At 33.3% G+C, this 16,871-nt stretch overlaps 1 protein-coding gene across 2 annotated transcripts in view; it reads left to right on the top strand.

Annotated features, from left to right (window-relative positions):
* Nucleotides 1-16,101, top strand: part of LOC111059377 — a 30,379-nt gene extending 14,278 nt beyond the window's left edge. For both annotated transcript variants that reach the window (XM_039426126.1, XM_039426127.1), the window contains exons 3-5: nt 7,940-8,121; nt 12,214-12,367; nt 15,467-16,101. In XM_039426126.1, coding sequence (XP_039282060.1) covers nt 7,940-8,121; nt 12,214-12,232 — 201 coding nt within the window. In that variant the 3' untranslated portion in view covers nt 12,233-12,367; nt 15,467-16,101. The remainder of the gene's footprint in view (nt 1-7,939; nt 8,122-12,213; nt 12,368-15,466) is intronic.
* The last annotated feature ends 770 nt before the right edge of the window (nt 16,102-16,871 follow it).

Below are 16,871 nucleotides of genomic sequence, written 5' to 3'. Positions count from 1 at the left end.
ACTCAATCCTTTTAGATGATATTAAATTGAATATAACTTATCATACACATGATGAACATATGTGTTTGTCAACTTCCGTTCAATCTAATAGAATCTATAAGGATTAAGTTATAACCATTTTGTTAATAACTTTTTGGTGTAAACCCAGCTTAAAGATGCATACCTCTTTAATGTATTTGATTGAAACTATAGACCTTATACAAATACAGTAATAGACTGTCTTCTCCACACATCTGTGTAATCACTTGTCAGCTGATTTATGATAAATAATTCTATAGTATGATTTTTACTCTAATATTGGCGTATGAAGGAGGCTCCTTTTTCCTTTTATATCATCCTTGAAATGCAAAATTTCCAAAAACCATGTATATACGTCGACGCGCAGTTTAAAAAGGAACATACCTGTCAAATTTCATAAAAATCTATTACCGCGTTTCGCCGTAAATGCGCAACATATAAATATATAGACATCAAGAGAAATGCCAAACCGTCGACTTGAATCTTAGACCTCACTTCGTTCGGTCAATTATGAAACAGGGCCCAGGGGCCTGTTTCATGAAAGTTACAAGTCCTGTAATAGAGGAAAAGTTTCTGTATTACAAGTGAAAATTAAAAGTTTAAACAATTTTCCCTGTAAAACAATTTACAAGTCATTTGCCTGTAGAAGTAAATAATACAAGACATTATCATTTTCGTGTTTCGTAAAAAGAAACTTCCTGTATTACTGGATCTGTAAGTTGTTGAATATTTTATCATTGTTTAGACCATCCTAAAACTTTTACAAGTGTAGGTAAAATCTTGAAAAGTGACATTTTGTTCTAAAGGCAACGTGAAGGTAGTAGTTCTAGTGAACTACATGACTATGTTATTATTCGTAGGCCAAGAATTTTGCAAGGATAGAATTTCATACAAAATTATGCAGGAAACTTATCAATATAATGAACGGTTTAGATTAAGCTTTCCTCAGTAAAGTGTTATTGGAAATATTCAGGAAATTAATTATTCTAATTATTAACAATATTTTCGATAATTAACATTTTTTGAAACATTACTACTAACATAACTGTTATAATAAGTTATGTAAGTTAAGTAGTTATTATAATTTCTCAACTATTTATTATTAACAAATTTATTTTCCAGCATAAATAAAATGCAATCTGTCCATCGTCAGAAATTTGATAATATAGATTTTCCACAGATCTTATATTAGGCTCACTGGCTAATGAAAACATTAATTCATATAAAGGAACTGTAATACAGGTGCATATTACAGGTGATTTTACAAGTGCAGGATTGTTTTTATGAAACATAATTTTAAAGGATTGCAAATTTTAATTTATAAGTCCTGTAATACAGGCCCTGTATTACTGGGGTTTTATGAAACAGGCTCCAGATGTATTTCACAATCTGTAATCATTATTAATATGCACAACAAATTTTCAATATGGTTTGTTCAGTAATGACATAGAGAAAATATAGCATAAGAAGATATCCCATGGTATAGAGCGTTTATGTTCTAAATTTCACTTTTAACCCCAGCCTGATAGTTTACTTACTTTCTTTTTCATGAAACTATTTCATTGGTAATCTCTTATTATGTGCCGTTCTTGCACTCTCAACCGGCCAAAACAGTAATAATAGACAGTAGTCGACAGTAATCGGCTTGAAATTTGGAACATAAACGACCAATACCATGGTTTATCTTCTTATGCTATCTTTTCTCTATGGTATCACCATGAATGATACAATATCACCACAAAATGAAACAGTATCACCACGCATGATACAGTATCAACACAATATGATACAGTATCGTCTCAACTATGTCATCTTCTCTCCATGGTAATGCATTCTTGAGTTTGCATTACTCATCACTCCATCAGAAAACTCCATTAAATTTAATACAACTTCAGTACAGAAGTATGTCTCGGGAATTATTTAGGTTGTAGCTACTATAATGATGTCGTCGTCGTCTTCCTACGAGGATTAGGCTATTTGCCTGTTCCGACTTGAAACTGCCAATGACATCCATCTTTTGAGGGATACGCCCACACTTCTCCTCCCAACCACATGAATACGACATGACTGCCCTGGGAATCCTGTCACTCTCCGTCCTTTCAACATGATCTTTCCAGTTTTGCCGATTCTCTTCAATCTTCTACAACCATATGGAGATTATGTTGAGCTCGCTTCTTATATCGATTATAAAGCCTATCTCCCCTTGTGCACCCTTTTACTGCTCTGACGACAACCAAGCCCCTTGCACGCTGGCGTCAACGAGTCTCCCCGACAGCCAATCCCCTACTGGTTAGGAGGTTACTGGTTTTCGGGACCGTAGACGACAACCAATCCCCTCGAAAGTGGTTTTTAAAGGAGCTCGGCTGACGGGAAGCTTGGTTGGCGCGTTCCCCTAAGCTCAACTACGAGAATTGGGATAGGGGCTATAGTGCATAGTTATAATGACAGTATTTGATTAACATTGGTGTTGCTATCCTTGTCTATCATTCGACAAAGCAGAAAGCGCTATTCTTTTATACCTCCACAACGTTGCCAGATCGTTTTCTAACAATGTAGAAATATAATTAATTGACAAAACTTTCAATATCAATTACAAAGAATTTCCTTTTAATCATTGAAAATATTTCTCTTGATGAATAGAATATAACTGGTTATTTTAAACAAGAATTAACAGTTAAATTAGGGGGCGATGTCAGGATACACCACCGTCAAAGTCAGACACATCCATCCTAGCACTGAAAATCAGTCTTGTTTTGGCGGTGGCTACATTTGTCGTTCTTGTGCTGAAAAAGAAGTGTCTTGTTTTGGCGGGGCGAGTCCGTGACTAATTTCTCTACCTGGAAAACAGTCTCTAGTTGTCGCTATCAGCTTTTGACGCTTGTGTCCAAGCTGGCAAAATAGCTTGGAAGTAAACTGGTTTCAATTTTGGCACAGACTGTACTTTCTTTGAAATATTCTTTTTAGAACTTAGTGTGACTGTAGAAGTGTGTGTGTGACCACCATTGGACAATACTCATGCGTGACATTGTCTCTTATCTCAACCTTATTTAGTTCTATTGCTTCCTCTCTCATTCTCTCTCTCCCCCTCCATCACCCTCTCTCTATCACTCCTGCGCCTTTCTCTCACACTCTCTCTCTGTCTAACACACACACACACTCACTCGCTCTCACTCTCTCTCTCTCTCTCTTACTCGGTTGTGTGCTAATGCTCTCCTTTCTTCAAAACCCCTCAGGGTTTTGTTATTATTTCATACAATGCTTCAGACATAATTATCCACAACCTATCTTGAATTCGACTTTCCCATGCCTAGATTTGTAAATTTCTTTGTGTCAATAATATTCATTACTATCAACTCTTGCTTGTAATATTGTGAATTCCCCCATTCCACCGAGTAGGATTGTATAATATAGTTGATGTAGCATCGTACTGGAGGGTTGATGGTTGAATGTGAGAGAGGGCCGGCCGTGCAAAAAAAACTAAAACTGCAATTCAATTAAATCCTCACTTCTTCACTTTCTCACTATAGGCCTATATCCCTCAGAACCACACTCTCTTGTGAAATACACAATCCCCTACACTGAAATAGTTTGACTCCTTCAAGTTATGTGCTCCCAACTTGATAATACCGCCCGTTGTTCTCTCAATAATATTTGTTGAACGAGCGTTAGCAAGTTCTTACTCTTTACTAAAGTTCAAAGTTGTTGCCAGTCTGTGGGTTTGCTTGTTTGTTTGAATGCACTACAAATAACTTTAGAAAGAGTTGATCGATCAGCTTCAAATTTTGAACACGAACTCTTCGAACCTTTTCACAGGTCAAGTTCGTTGAACAACAAAATATTTTACTCACTTCTTCGTCCTTTTTCAGGATATAAAAGTAACATTGAAAGTACTGCATGAGATAAAATAACTTGCTCCTGTGTTTCTGCCTGACTATTATCCTTCAGTAGCATACGCGTAATATTGATGATACAAATTGTGATGGCAGTTGCTATGTCGTTGGTATTATTGATTTAACAAAATTTGAATTCTGATTCTGAATCATTTACTCATACGGAGAAACCTATGAAGTCCTATGGATTCACGTAGGCCTACAGCGTAATATTAATAGGAAAACAGCTTAATGTTCCTTTTCCAATATAACAGTGGGCTCCACTGGGATTCTTATTCAAATTGGAAAAAAATTCTGTAGGTAGCTTCAAAATAATTTTGGTGTGCCATCTTCGTTCCGCCACATTGAATCAAAACTTTTCTATGGGAAGGTTTAATACAAGATTCAAATAATAAAGAATTTCAAGAGACAATGAATGGTGGAAATCGCTCATAAATATATCAAACCGTTTCAAAGATATTCACATTTTAGTGTTGAAGTTTTTGGATATCTGTGATACAGAAATATTGCTCGCCTAGAACAGGATAGATTATTCATCACATATTCTTATCATTATCGTTCCCTAGCAACCTATTTTAAGCGTTTATATAGTAGCTGCTGAGAGAGATTTATGTGATAGATATACCTTAATAATACTATTAAATACTATATTCGACAACGAGTGACCCATATGAAGCGATTCAAATATAAAAAAAAGAAAAATGGGAATGCGAAAAATATTATAATATTTGGAACTCCATAACTTATCATTTAATTGAGAGACATTTATGGGATTAATAATTTATTGAAAAACACTAATAATTTAGCAATATTGCACTAATAGTTTTAATTTTAGATGACTCTCTCCTGGATTATTGAGTTATGTGTTGGATATTCCTCAGTGATTGCTGCATCATCTGAGAAAACTCCGTAAAAGTGATCTCTGTTCGAAATTAACAGAATGCTCAAGTATAGACATTTAGAAGAAAACAAACATTTCATTTAATGTTCATTGAAATCGACCACATCAGTATTATTTACACGTGAATTACCGGTAGTGTATTGTTAATGTATTAAGATTTGAGAAGATAATATGAGCATCTTATTGGTTTTTCTCTCAATGATTGAAATGAATGGCTTAATTGCTCTTATATAATCATGAAAATATCACAGTTTATTACATTCCAGTACAATTATCTTGTTTCACAATCCATTTCTAAGTAGAGCTCATAAGTATCGTAATCTTGCCATACAATTACCATACAATAATTGAAGTTGATTTCATTCAACTTCAGTGGTGCCATTTCACCAAACTGCTAAAGGGGGGGGGCAAAAACCAATAGGTATTGGGGGGGAAGGAATACCCCCAAAGGATAGAGGGACTTGGGTTTTTCCCCATAAATGTTACATTAGAAGATGTTATTATATGCTTCATTTTTTCCAATTTTATACAAATTTGGTTGAATAATTGATAAATTCAATCATGGAATATTTATTAGAAATATGGGTCTACAGAGAGGCCCTAGAGTAGGAATACACTGAAACAGATTTCTTAAAAATCATGGAAAAAGATAAATTTTTCTTTTACAATGACAATTTCAACAATTTCATTGGGGATCATATTCTAATTGGAGAATAACTTTCAGTTAGAAAGCTAAAGATACATCAAGCTTTTCCCATAATTATCAACAACCCTTTACATACATTTTTGATTGTCTGATTGTGCCCTTTCTTTTGCTTTCACTGTGACATCTTGCAACTTGTTAATTCTCACATTGACATTTATTCAATAACTCACTTATTGTGCTCTGATCAATAAGTGTACCCATTCTGTATTCAAACTATACCACAGAGAAAAATATATCATTTATTACTCTGTACCCGTATCCATACTTTCAAGGCAATTTTGCTACATTGTTGATACTGTAGAAGGAATTATACTACTGCTGATAAAGAAAAGTATTAAATCATTATGAGACTCTAAGGATTCGTGTAGATAGACCCGCATTTTCATTATTTATCTGATCCTTGAGGGGGGCCTAGGCCCCCTAGGCAGCTGATTATAAGTAAGAATTAATATTGATATTTTCATAATACAGTACACCTAAAGAATTGGCAAAGTTTATGGTAAGGGGTGAGGAGGTACTCAGCTCTTCCAACTAACATCGGATTAGTTTTGTGCAGTCTACTATAACATACGTTCCCATATGGATGTTACTATAGACGTATTTATCATCGTATTCAATTTCTGTTTGTTAGTATGTCTGATGGAAATCGAAAACGGCTCTAACGATTTTGATTAAGTTTGAAATATAGTATATAGTTTGAAATATAGAGTTTGTGATACGAAAATCATCATTTGGATTAGGACTCATGTTTAGGATAACTCACTGAGGGAACTTAAAAATGATTAGGTACGGTAATAATATTCATCAACCGAGTAGCAGCTGACTGAGAGAGTTTTCCGTCGTCAGTTGAAAACAGTTGATCAAGAGAGTTTTTCATCGTCAGTTGAAAATAGCTGATCGAGAGAGTTTGCCATTATCAGTTCAAAACGAGACAGATGTGTTGAGTCACCAGGTTTGTTGACGTCATTTTTTTGAAGTTATTGCATGAATCGAGAAAATAGGTGCAGAGAGCAGCCGAGTGACAGCAACGCAACGCAAATTTGAATTTGAAACATAATGATTGCGGTAATATTAATCAGGTAAATGCTAAAGTAGTCAGTTTTAATATACCTGAGTAATTGAATTATAACAATTCATTCACTTTTAAATTTCCATCTCTATGTCTTCGTACTTTCAACTCTGTTTCTTTGATATTGTTATCTTCATAGACGTGAAGTAGATAGATAAGGGTGGGTGTCTTCCATGAGTAAAATGAAATGTCTATTTCCGACTTCTGCAGTTGAATACTTGCAGCTAGTAGTTCTGTGAACAGTAGACCTCGTACAGCCAGTTCTATTATTTAAGCTCGAAATAACTGCAGAAAAGAGAGACAACTGCACAAAATAGGAATGATATATAGGACTTATAAATAGATATAAAGGACTGATAAATAGGAATTATACAGTTACAATATAAGTCATAGCCTGATATTACTACGAAGAGGGATAGAAAAGAGTGATAGGTTTCAGAAATAAATTGTCAATGGTCTTGTTAAGAATAGCCTACATGTGGGGATTCATCAGAACAATACCATTGTTTGAAAACCAGACAGCTCTGCGTAGTACAGTCCGTCCAAGAAGTATAACCTGAACGTCTTGTTTTTGAAGTGTCAGAGATTCGATGTGTCTGACTTTGTCGTTTCTGTACGGATGTAAAAGTGTCCGGTTTTGGCGCCTAACGCACACGTCAATTCGAGACTCTTTCAAAACAGTCTTTCCCTGTCGCTGGCGTACGGTGTCGATGGATGAGATAGTCGCTGTCCACTCCTGTCAGGTTCTGGGTGTGTCGGAGGACTAAATTGCGGAATTGAACCTCATAAATAATCATTTGAATGAAATTATCGACAGAAATTTGTGAGCGGTTTGACTCAGTGGTCGCACTGATAAGCTAACGTTTAGATAAGTTGAGAATCATGCGTCTGCTACTCCCGTTGAAAGGGTGACCGCTTGAGCAAACCTCTCTGAATATGGTTTATAGAAGTGGATTTGTACATTCTTTGAAGTCTCTGTCCAAAACGTAGATGTTCACTTCTTGAATTCAATCACTATTGCTTGAAAATGTACATATGAAGGAAATAAAAAAAGTAACGTTAGTCGTGACCCTTGGGTGCTGGGGACCCAGAAGCAACATTTCACGAAAACAAGTCACAGAGCACTAACACTCTACGTGGCCAAGTTTGATTGGCTACTGACATGAATTTACATTGACCACAGTAGACAGTAACGCGCACTGCAGCCCAATTACAATTATAACAAAAATTGTCTAGGTCCTCAGGACCAAGGGTCACGACTAGAAGGTTAAAGTTACAGTTTTACTGATTTATAACTAATTTTAGTGATTTTTAACTAGGTAATAGAAATGAAATGTATTAATGGTGTTGTTTAGGTGCGTTTGGAATGTGTGGTGAGTTTATTGAAGGCAGCTGTGGCTCCACTCAGCTCATTCATAATGGAGGCACTTGCTCTGAATCACCCTTTAACGGCCGCCATTCGCCAACAACTGCAACTGGTTCCAAGCAAAATGGTGCTGAAAAGTATCAATTCAATGAAACCTACAACACCGACCATGTAAGTAGAAAAATCACAGTCAATCAAATACAGTTGATAAAATCATCGAGAAAAGATTAGCAATCATAGAGAACCACTGTGAGAGACAGTCTTCAGAGAAGATTGCCTTAAAATGAAGGCTTCTCTGATTGGTTCTCGTGGAATTGAATCGCGGTTAAAACAGTTTTAACAGGATTTTGTGCAACCGGGCCTCAGTACCGTTCAGGCCTATTTTTTATGTGAAAAACATGGTTAAACGCATGTCAGGTGCCATACAAGCAGAACTAAGCTCGTCTCACAGCAGAGCTTGCAAGAAAGAATAAACGCAGTAATGGAGTCGTTTGAAAGGCAGGAGAACAGGTATTTTCACTCGATTAAGAGTTTTATTCTTTTATTGATTCAACGATACACAATTATTTTTCAAAATAATTTGGTGTGTGATCAACAGGCACAGCCCAAAACTGTTCCTTCCCCGGATTTTGATTCATTAAAATAGGTTATGTTTCCTCCACTTCATAAAATGTTGCCTAATTTTCTGACCAAACACTTGAAGCAAGAAATTTTGAATTTAAAATTTTTAGCGCATGGAAAGCACTTTACCAAAGAAAATAATATGGACTATTGTCAATGTCTTAATACCTACCATATATTAGCAGAGTACCATACGCATGTAAAAAAATATTAAAGTGTTCTGAAAATTTTGAAAAAAATAATTTTTTCCTCCACCTACTGTCTAAAGTGCTTACTTTACTCCCTGGAACGTAATAAATACTAAAGAGTCACCTTTTCGCTCTCGGGATGAAAAAACAGGAAAACTCCCTAGAGCGTAAAAGTAACTCCATTATAACATGGGAAGCATCTCTATTTTAAAAACGTACATTTGAATATCTACGTAGAAAACGTTCAAAGACCTTAAAGATGCATAGACTCACATGCAGCGCTAGTGTCGTACTTGGAATTGAAATCGGCCATTGAGGGAGCAACCTATAAGATTATTACATACCAATGCCTTTGTAATCTATAATATTACAAATATATAGATATAATATATCGTGCTAAAATACCCCAATGGCGGACTTCAATTTCAAGTAAGAGCTATCATTGGGAAGGCATAGGCATTGTGAGTCTATATCTCTTTAAGGTCTTTGATTTGAAATAGGTTAGAAGGTGCAAGCTCAGATGAGAAAGCATATAGAGTAGTCATTAAACCAACTAAATTCAATACCTCAACCAGACATTTGATCAATATATGAAATTTATGTTTGTATGCTGAAATTATTACAAACTTCATCACTGTACTAAAAAAATGTATTTTTTTATTCCATGTTATTCAAAATACCAGCCAACGAATATTCCCATTAACTAATCAAATTTGAAACGGGAACTTCATCATAGCTGTAGTTGTGGCGGCCATTGTTGTTACAACTTTTGCCGACAGATAGCGCACAGCCACAGTATACATACAGTATGGAAACTCGGCTAGTACCCTGGCGCAAATATCCGCCATCTTGTTAGGAAGTTCCGCATTGTAATAGTATTGATGGGAGGTTCGGATCCCTTTACTGATCCGGATCAATTGATCTCGTTCACTGCCGCGAGCCAATCAGAAGACCAGGATTGGAAGTTCCTAAGGTCACGTGACGTGTCTAGTATTTGTGCCATGTAAAAAGCATTGGTTAGATAGGCGTTTGATTGACAGTTTCCATTCTGTACCTATTCTGTGGCGGAGAACTGTGATTACAAGCCAGCTGTTTCTGTCTACTCTTTAGATTATGTTGTAACACATTGTTTGGTCACATACGTTTTTAAAAATTATTTTATTTGCAGTTTTTATAAAAATGTAGGTGAAGGAAAAATGTTGTGTATAACACGAGTGAAAAATGTTTTTTCTCCCTCAGGAAAATTGTTGCCCTCGGCTTTGCCTCGGGCTTCAAACTTTTCCCTCAGGGAGAAAAAACAGTACTTTTCACTCTAGATATACAAATAACTATTAATACTACAGACAACCATTGGATCTGTGCTAACAGTTTCATAGTTTAACACTTAACTTACCTCTGTAGTTGAGTTTGGGAGAGGGGGGATATCATTGTACAAATCAAATTATTTAGGCTATTCATTGAAATTGAAAAATATATAAACAAACGAATAAAAACTAACATAACAGAATAAAGCAATAAAGTGATAAAAATAATACTTCAATAAGTTTTGTTCAATATATCAATACTGTAATTCGAAAACATCTACGGTAAAACAAATAGAAACAGATGAGTGATGTCACAATTATTTTGTCAATATTTCGAACTATTTTCTTTGATAAAACTACTAAAAATATGTAAACAAATTAATCAAAAACAATATAAAAGAATAAAACAAAGATGTAATGAATATTAAGCTGTGTTTACACCAAAGTTATTAACAAAATGTTTATTTTCCGTCTTCATAGATTCTATTAGATTAAACGGAGTTTGACAAACACATATGCACATCATGTGTATGATAAGTTATGTTCAATCTAATAGAATCTATAAGGACGGAAAAATAAACATTTTGTTGATAACTTTGGTGTAAACACAGCTTAACACTTTAACAATAAGTTTGTCAATTGAACAATAAGACACAGTTATTTTGTCAATATTTTGAACACAGCTATTCTATTTATAGAAATAATAGCTTGTTGTATTAGGCTACATACAGAAATGCACTTTGAAAGTCACATTATGTTTCGTCTACATCAGAATAATTATCTAATATTACAATTGATATTTAATTACAACTAATGTGGTACCTAATATTTATCTAATAAACAGCCTTTTCTCAAATAGTCTTTCCTGTGTATAATTTGTTCAGTCTTCAAAGAGATATCACAGTTATTTACTGCTGAATCACTGATATATTCCTGTGGGAAAATCATGAAAGTAGTTTGGCCCTTCTACAGAATCAATTCAATTTGCTAGCATCAATTTATTTCAAAACAAATAGAGTAGAAATGTTGTATGAATATAGAATTACTATTAATATAGAATCAGTGGTAATTATTTACAAGGTTGAAATTTTCTCACTTGAAGCCACCTTCAAGTAGGTACTCTAATAATCAAAATAGCCTATAATAAACTAACCTAGAATACATTTTTTCAATTTTAGCTTTTTTATTCTTTATAAATATTATATAGGCCTATATTATATGTTTTGAATGTATCCTAAAACAAGAATACAATAAATAAACTATAATAATCTAATCTAGCCTACTTTTTTTATTAATTTTTGGGGATTTTATAATAATAGTAAACTAATACCTATAATAACTAAACCTAATTTTTTTGTTTTTTATAATTTTATTAATTTTTTGGGGTTTTCTTTAACTATTACATAATATATAACCAAGATAAACTAACCTAATTTTTTTGTGTTTTATAATTTTATTAATTTTTTGGGGTTTTCTATAACTATTACATAATATATTACCCAGATAAACTAACCTAATTTTTTTTGTTTTATAATTTTATTAATTTTTTGGGGGTTTTCTATAACTATTACATAATATATAACCTAGATAAACTAACCTAATTTTTTTGTGTTTTATAATTTTATCAATTTTTTGTGTTTTATAATTTTATTAATTTTTTGGGGGTTTTCTATAACTATTATATAATATATAACCCAGATAAACTAACCTAATTTTTTTGTGTTTTATAATGTTATCAATTTTTTGTGTTTTATAATTTTATTAATTTTTTGGGGTTTTCTGTAACTATACTTGTTAATATAATATAACCTAGATAAACTAACCTAATTTTTTTGTGTTTTATAATTTTATTAATTTTTTGGGGGTTTTCTGTACTTGTTAATATAATATAACCTAGATAAACTAACCTAATTTTTTTGTGTTTTATAATTTTATGTATTTTCTGATGGTTTTATAATAATATATGAAAGTAATGCCTATAATGAATAACCCAAACCTACTCTATTTTTTTAAATTTTTACTTTTCTGGTTCTTATAATATAGGCCTATATAATATATATTTTTGAATGTATCCTTTAACAACAATATATTTCATAATAATACAAGAGTAATGCTTATAACTATAATATAATTTTTTTCAATTTTAACAGGAGATATGACGATGTGTGAAGCGTTGGCTGAAGGCTGATGAGGCTGGAGAACTGGAGGATGATGAGGAAGGGAATGCAGACACAGGGGAAAGAGGCAAGCTGAGGCTGGAGAGGCATTTCGAAGGAGACAAAGGCTGTAGTGCTAAAGATGCAAGTAAGTACTGGAGCGATGAGTTGGAGTACTCACACATTCGGGCACAGTCTTTATTATGAGTGATTCATTCAATCATTTCATCAATATGAAAATTGGATTTTTATGAGAAACTGTTTTTTTTTTAATTTTGTAGATACAGTGGAAAATTATGATTTATAATTAATTTGGAAAATACTAATGTCAAAAATATATCTAGGGTGAAGTGGGGTTTGATTATAAAATGTAAAACGGGATGATTTAATTATGATGATGATGATTATAATAATTGAAAGATAAAAACATTTGTAGCTAAGAAACATTGAACTCTGATAATAATAGTTATCTTACAAGAATAAGTGAAAATCTATGTTGTTTCTTTGAAACCTATAAAGTGTCTTAAGACAGTCCATGTTCTACTGTACAAAGATGGATGGAAAATATTTCATTGATTGATAATGCTTGATTGACAGTCGTGGAGAGCAGCACACCTTCTTCACTTCAATTATTTTCAAAATTATTACCCTGCCACATAAAATTACATTGCAATTCTGCTTATTTTCAACAAATTTCTATTAAAGCTCTCCTATTTTTCAAGTCTGTAGATCAACAATACTTGTGTCTTGGCTCAATGTATCGATGGATCAATAAAACATTATTTTTTTATACAAAAGATGGTTCTGAATAAAAAATGCAGCATTGAGAATGTGAGATAAATAGAAACAGGAAGTGAGTTAAGCCGATAATTGACCATTTTCCAAGATTTATTCTATTATATTTCAATTATTGCAATTATTTGGTCGTTAATTTTAATTTTATATACATATTCATAGGTGGAAAAGTAGTCTTAAAAGCAGCTGATGAAAGAATGTTTTATTTTATGATTTTAGAATTCTAAAGATTTGTTTTTTTATATCTTAGTATCTATATATAAGTGTAAGTCCTATTATCATACATAGCTTAGTCAGGACTTATAATGTGAAATTTATCAAATTAGGATTTTTTATTCTATCAACCCAGTTTTATTTTTGTACTTTTCGGATTGTGTTAAAGTAGCTACACACACATCGATTTTATGCATACGATTCTTTGCCGTCCTTATAAATCCTATTAGATTGAACGGAACTTGATAAACATCATCTTCTAATCTAATAGAATTTATAAGGATGGCAAACCCAAAACTTTGTACGTCCAAAAATCGATGTGCACAAGGACTTGAAAGAATTGGTTATAGGGGATGTCATTGGCTGGTATAGAAGACAAAAGATTTTTGAAAAATATGTATCTAAACTTCTTAAATGAAGCAAAGAGACAATAAATGTATTGAGCCTGTATAGAGCGGTGGATAAATTAATGTAAATTACTTTCAGACCTGTACTATTTATTGAAGAGGAATAATTAGGAAATTACAGAAATAATGTACCTAGTTGAATTAGGATCATTGAGCAACCTGGAAGGGAATACAAGTCATTTTTTTATGAAAAGGAAGAAGCAGGGAGCTAGCAGTCCTAGAGTTATCTGAATTTGTAAGTGAATTCTCAAATTATTCATTGTATGTTGGTTGGAACAAACTGTTCATTGTCGACTTTGGTCAACAGCTAAGAGAATTGACCTTGACCATAGTAAAAACCTCTGAACCACTCAGAAAACCACAACAAAACCCTCCCAACAACCGCCACAGCTTGAGCCAACAACTGACCAACATATTCAGATTTTTGTCAACAACTTACAATAGGTGATCCCTTGTTGGGGGGGGGGGGTAGTAATAAACAAACGGTGTCATTTCAATTATGAAAAAAAATCTTGTGTTGGGGGTTGGTATACTGTATTTGAGGTATTCAGGGGGGGGGTATAAATGTGGGGTATTCAGAGCGGGTGGTATTGTACTAAATTTGAGGTATTTAGAGGGTCTTTGGGCATGGTGTGGGGGGTGGACAAATTTATTCATTTTTCATTTTCAAATACTTACCTTCAAAAACAAATACAAATACCTTAACTGGCCCACACATGTGGCCTCTGACTCAAGGCGGCCTCGGGCGCCTCAAGGCCGCCTTCAGGCCTCAGACTCACAACATGTGTGGAGCCGATACTTACGTCACATTCAACTATATCTCGTCACACTACACCTCTACCACAACTCGTAGACAAAAACCCAATCACCCAAAAACCACAGAGAATTCAATTCTCCATCTTCATAATCATCATGATAATACAGCAACGACCAAACTGTAGAAATTCCTCCCAGAGAATAACTTACAAGTCAAGAATGAACCAGTCTGTTCCAACCAACATACAGATTTTACTGTACCCTAAAAAATCCAGTTTTATCTGTGTAAAGCAATGGATTTATAGACAATGACTGTACCAGAAATTCATCTGAACCCTCCTCCATTCTTCAAAAAGAATTCCCTGCCTTGGCCATCAAAAGACTGATGTTTTGAAAAAAAAACAGACTTATCAGTCACTCAAATAAACTTAGCTGAAATAAGTAAACCTGCCCCAGGAATGCTCAATGGTAATTCAACTAGACATGATTTAAAGAAATAAATTTTGGTTGCCGAATCATCCTCCTTGGGTTGATTATATAAAAACTGTCAATGAAATATTCCTGATAATTAAACCCTATATTTAAGCCAACATTTATTTTTTTTTTGGACGAATTGACATTAAATTATCTAAAATGAAAAATGTCAGTTCAACTCTATAATAAATAGAAATTGTGAGCTCTGAAACAATCTCGACCTTTAAAAAGATAAAACTATCTACTGTGAAAAAAATAAAATTTCCCCAAATAGTCGAATACCGTATATGAACAGTTTTATAATAAGATGGAAAAATAAATATTGAGGGGAGAATTAGGGTTAAGTCGAGGTCAAGTCGTGGCCAGTCGGTCAGTGGTCAAGGTCGAAGGTCAAGATTGTACCAGAGCTTTCATTTTCCACTTGAAACAGTTTTGGAGTTTGAAGACTTGAAACTGCAATTTAGCTACAAATAAAATCCTGCTCTAGTTAATCAATCACATTGTAGGCCTAATGATGCTGAACCTCCAATGTTGGACCAAGTTTCAATAATTCTAAATTAATTAATTATCCACCTACTCAATACATTGTTAACATTTTCCAGATAGGCTGGTAACTGAGACGAATGTAATCGAAATCCCCCAAGATCCAGAATATGGGAAGATAACGGACAGACGAAAGTTTATGCCAATGAGGTATTGTAAATGTTGGGGTCTTCTTATCCTTTCTTTATTTATATTATTAAAATTTAAAATGCTTTTGCAAAACAAAAGGGTTTAAGTAATAAAAATGTTGGGGACTTGTAATCCTTTCTTATTTATTAATATTATTACACCATCCATTGATGCATTGAGCTAAGACAAGTCGTGTTATGCACGACTTCAGTAATATCTTTTATTTCTATAAATAGGGCTGAAATTCTATTACATTGAACCAATAAAAATAATTTTATTATACCATGAATTGATAACAATGAAAAACTATTATTTAAACTTTCGTCAAGTGAGGTTTGCAATCTCCCTGTCTGTCCATCAAGCATAGTCAATCATTATAATTAAATTATAAATTGAATTTAGAAATTTAAATTAGTAAAAAATTATCATTATCATCATAATCACATAAATTAATGGATGAATTTAAAATAGGATAAATTTATGAGGTTATATAGTGTACCTGTGTAATAAGCAGAAGTAATTTAATTTTGAGTATGGATTGAATAAACAATTAAAATGAAATGAATTGATGTTTGTCACTCACCCTACAGACACTGCCCTCCTCTGCTGAGTAACTCCTTACATTTTTATTAACCCCCGAGCCTTTGTCTCTTTTAATCTATTTAATGGAAATTGTCCTGTAATTCCAGTGCTTCCTCGATTGCTGCGTCAATTTTCCCCTGCAGTCTGCGGGGAATTTTGAGTGCTTTAACCGATTCCTTAGATTTCCTATGCTGTAAACAAAAATCAAACCTTGATTAATCAATTTCATCACAATGAAAATCATTACCATCTATTGTATTGTATTCATTAAGATTTGCTCCATTCTCATTAAGAAGGCTTTCACAATTCTGTCTGATAAGGCTGTGCAAAGGCTAAAAATAAACTTTCTACTCGTGATATTTTTCAAAGTTTTTTGATTTGTATATCATCCAGCTATCAAAATGAAAAAGTTTTCTCAGGAAAACATTTTTTCTGATCATTACTTTTTGAGATATGAGCGCCTAAAGTTTAAATTTTTGGGACAGAACATTTCAAATTCGGTAAGAGATAAATCCATGAGATTTAGAGGATAGATTCTTCATGTTATTGTTGATCTAGTAAAACAAACATTTTCTGAAAATATCAATTTTTAAGATAGTTATTCAATTTACTAAAAATAACTCAACTAAAAGTTATTTTTGGTAAATTGAATAACTTTTCCAAAAATTGATATTTTCAGAAAATTTTTGTTTTACTAGATCAACAATACCATGAAGAATCCATCCTCTAAATCTCATGGATTTATATCGTACC

Source organism: Nilaparvata lugens, chromosome 4 (assembly GCF_014356525.2).
Source record: "Nilaparvata lugens isolate BPH chromosome 4, ASM1435652v1, whole genome shotgun sequence".
Lineage (NCBI taxonomy): Eukaryota > Metazoa > Arthropoda > Insecta > Hemiptera > Delphacidae > Nilaparvata > Nilaparvata lugens.
Note: the sequence above shows the minus strand (reverse complement) of the source record. Positions and strands in the feature narration are given on the sequence as shown.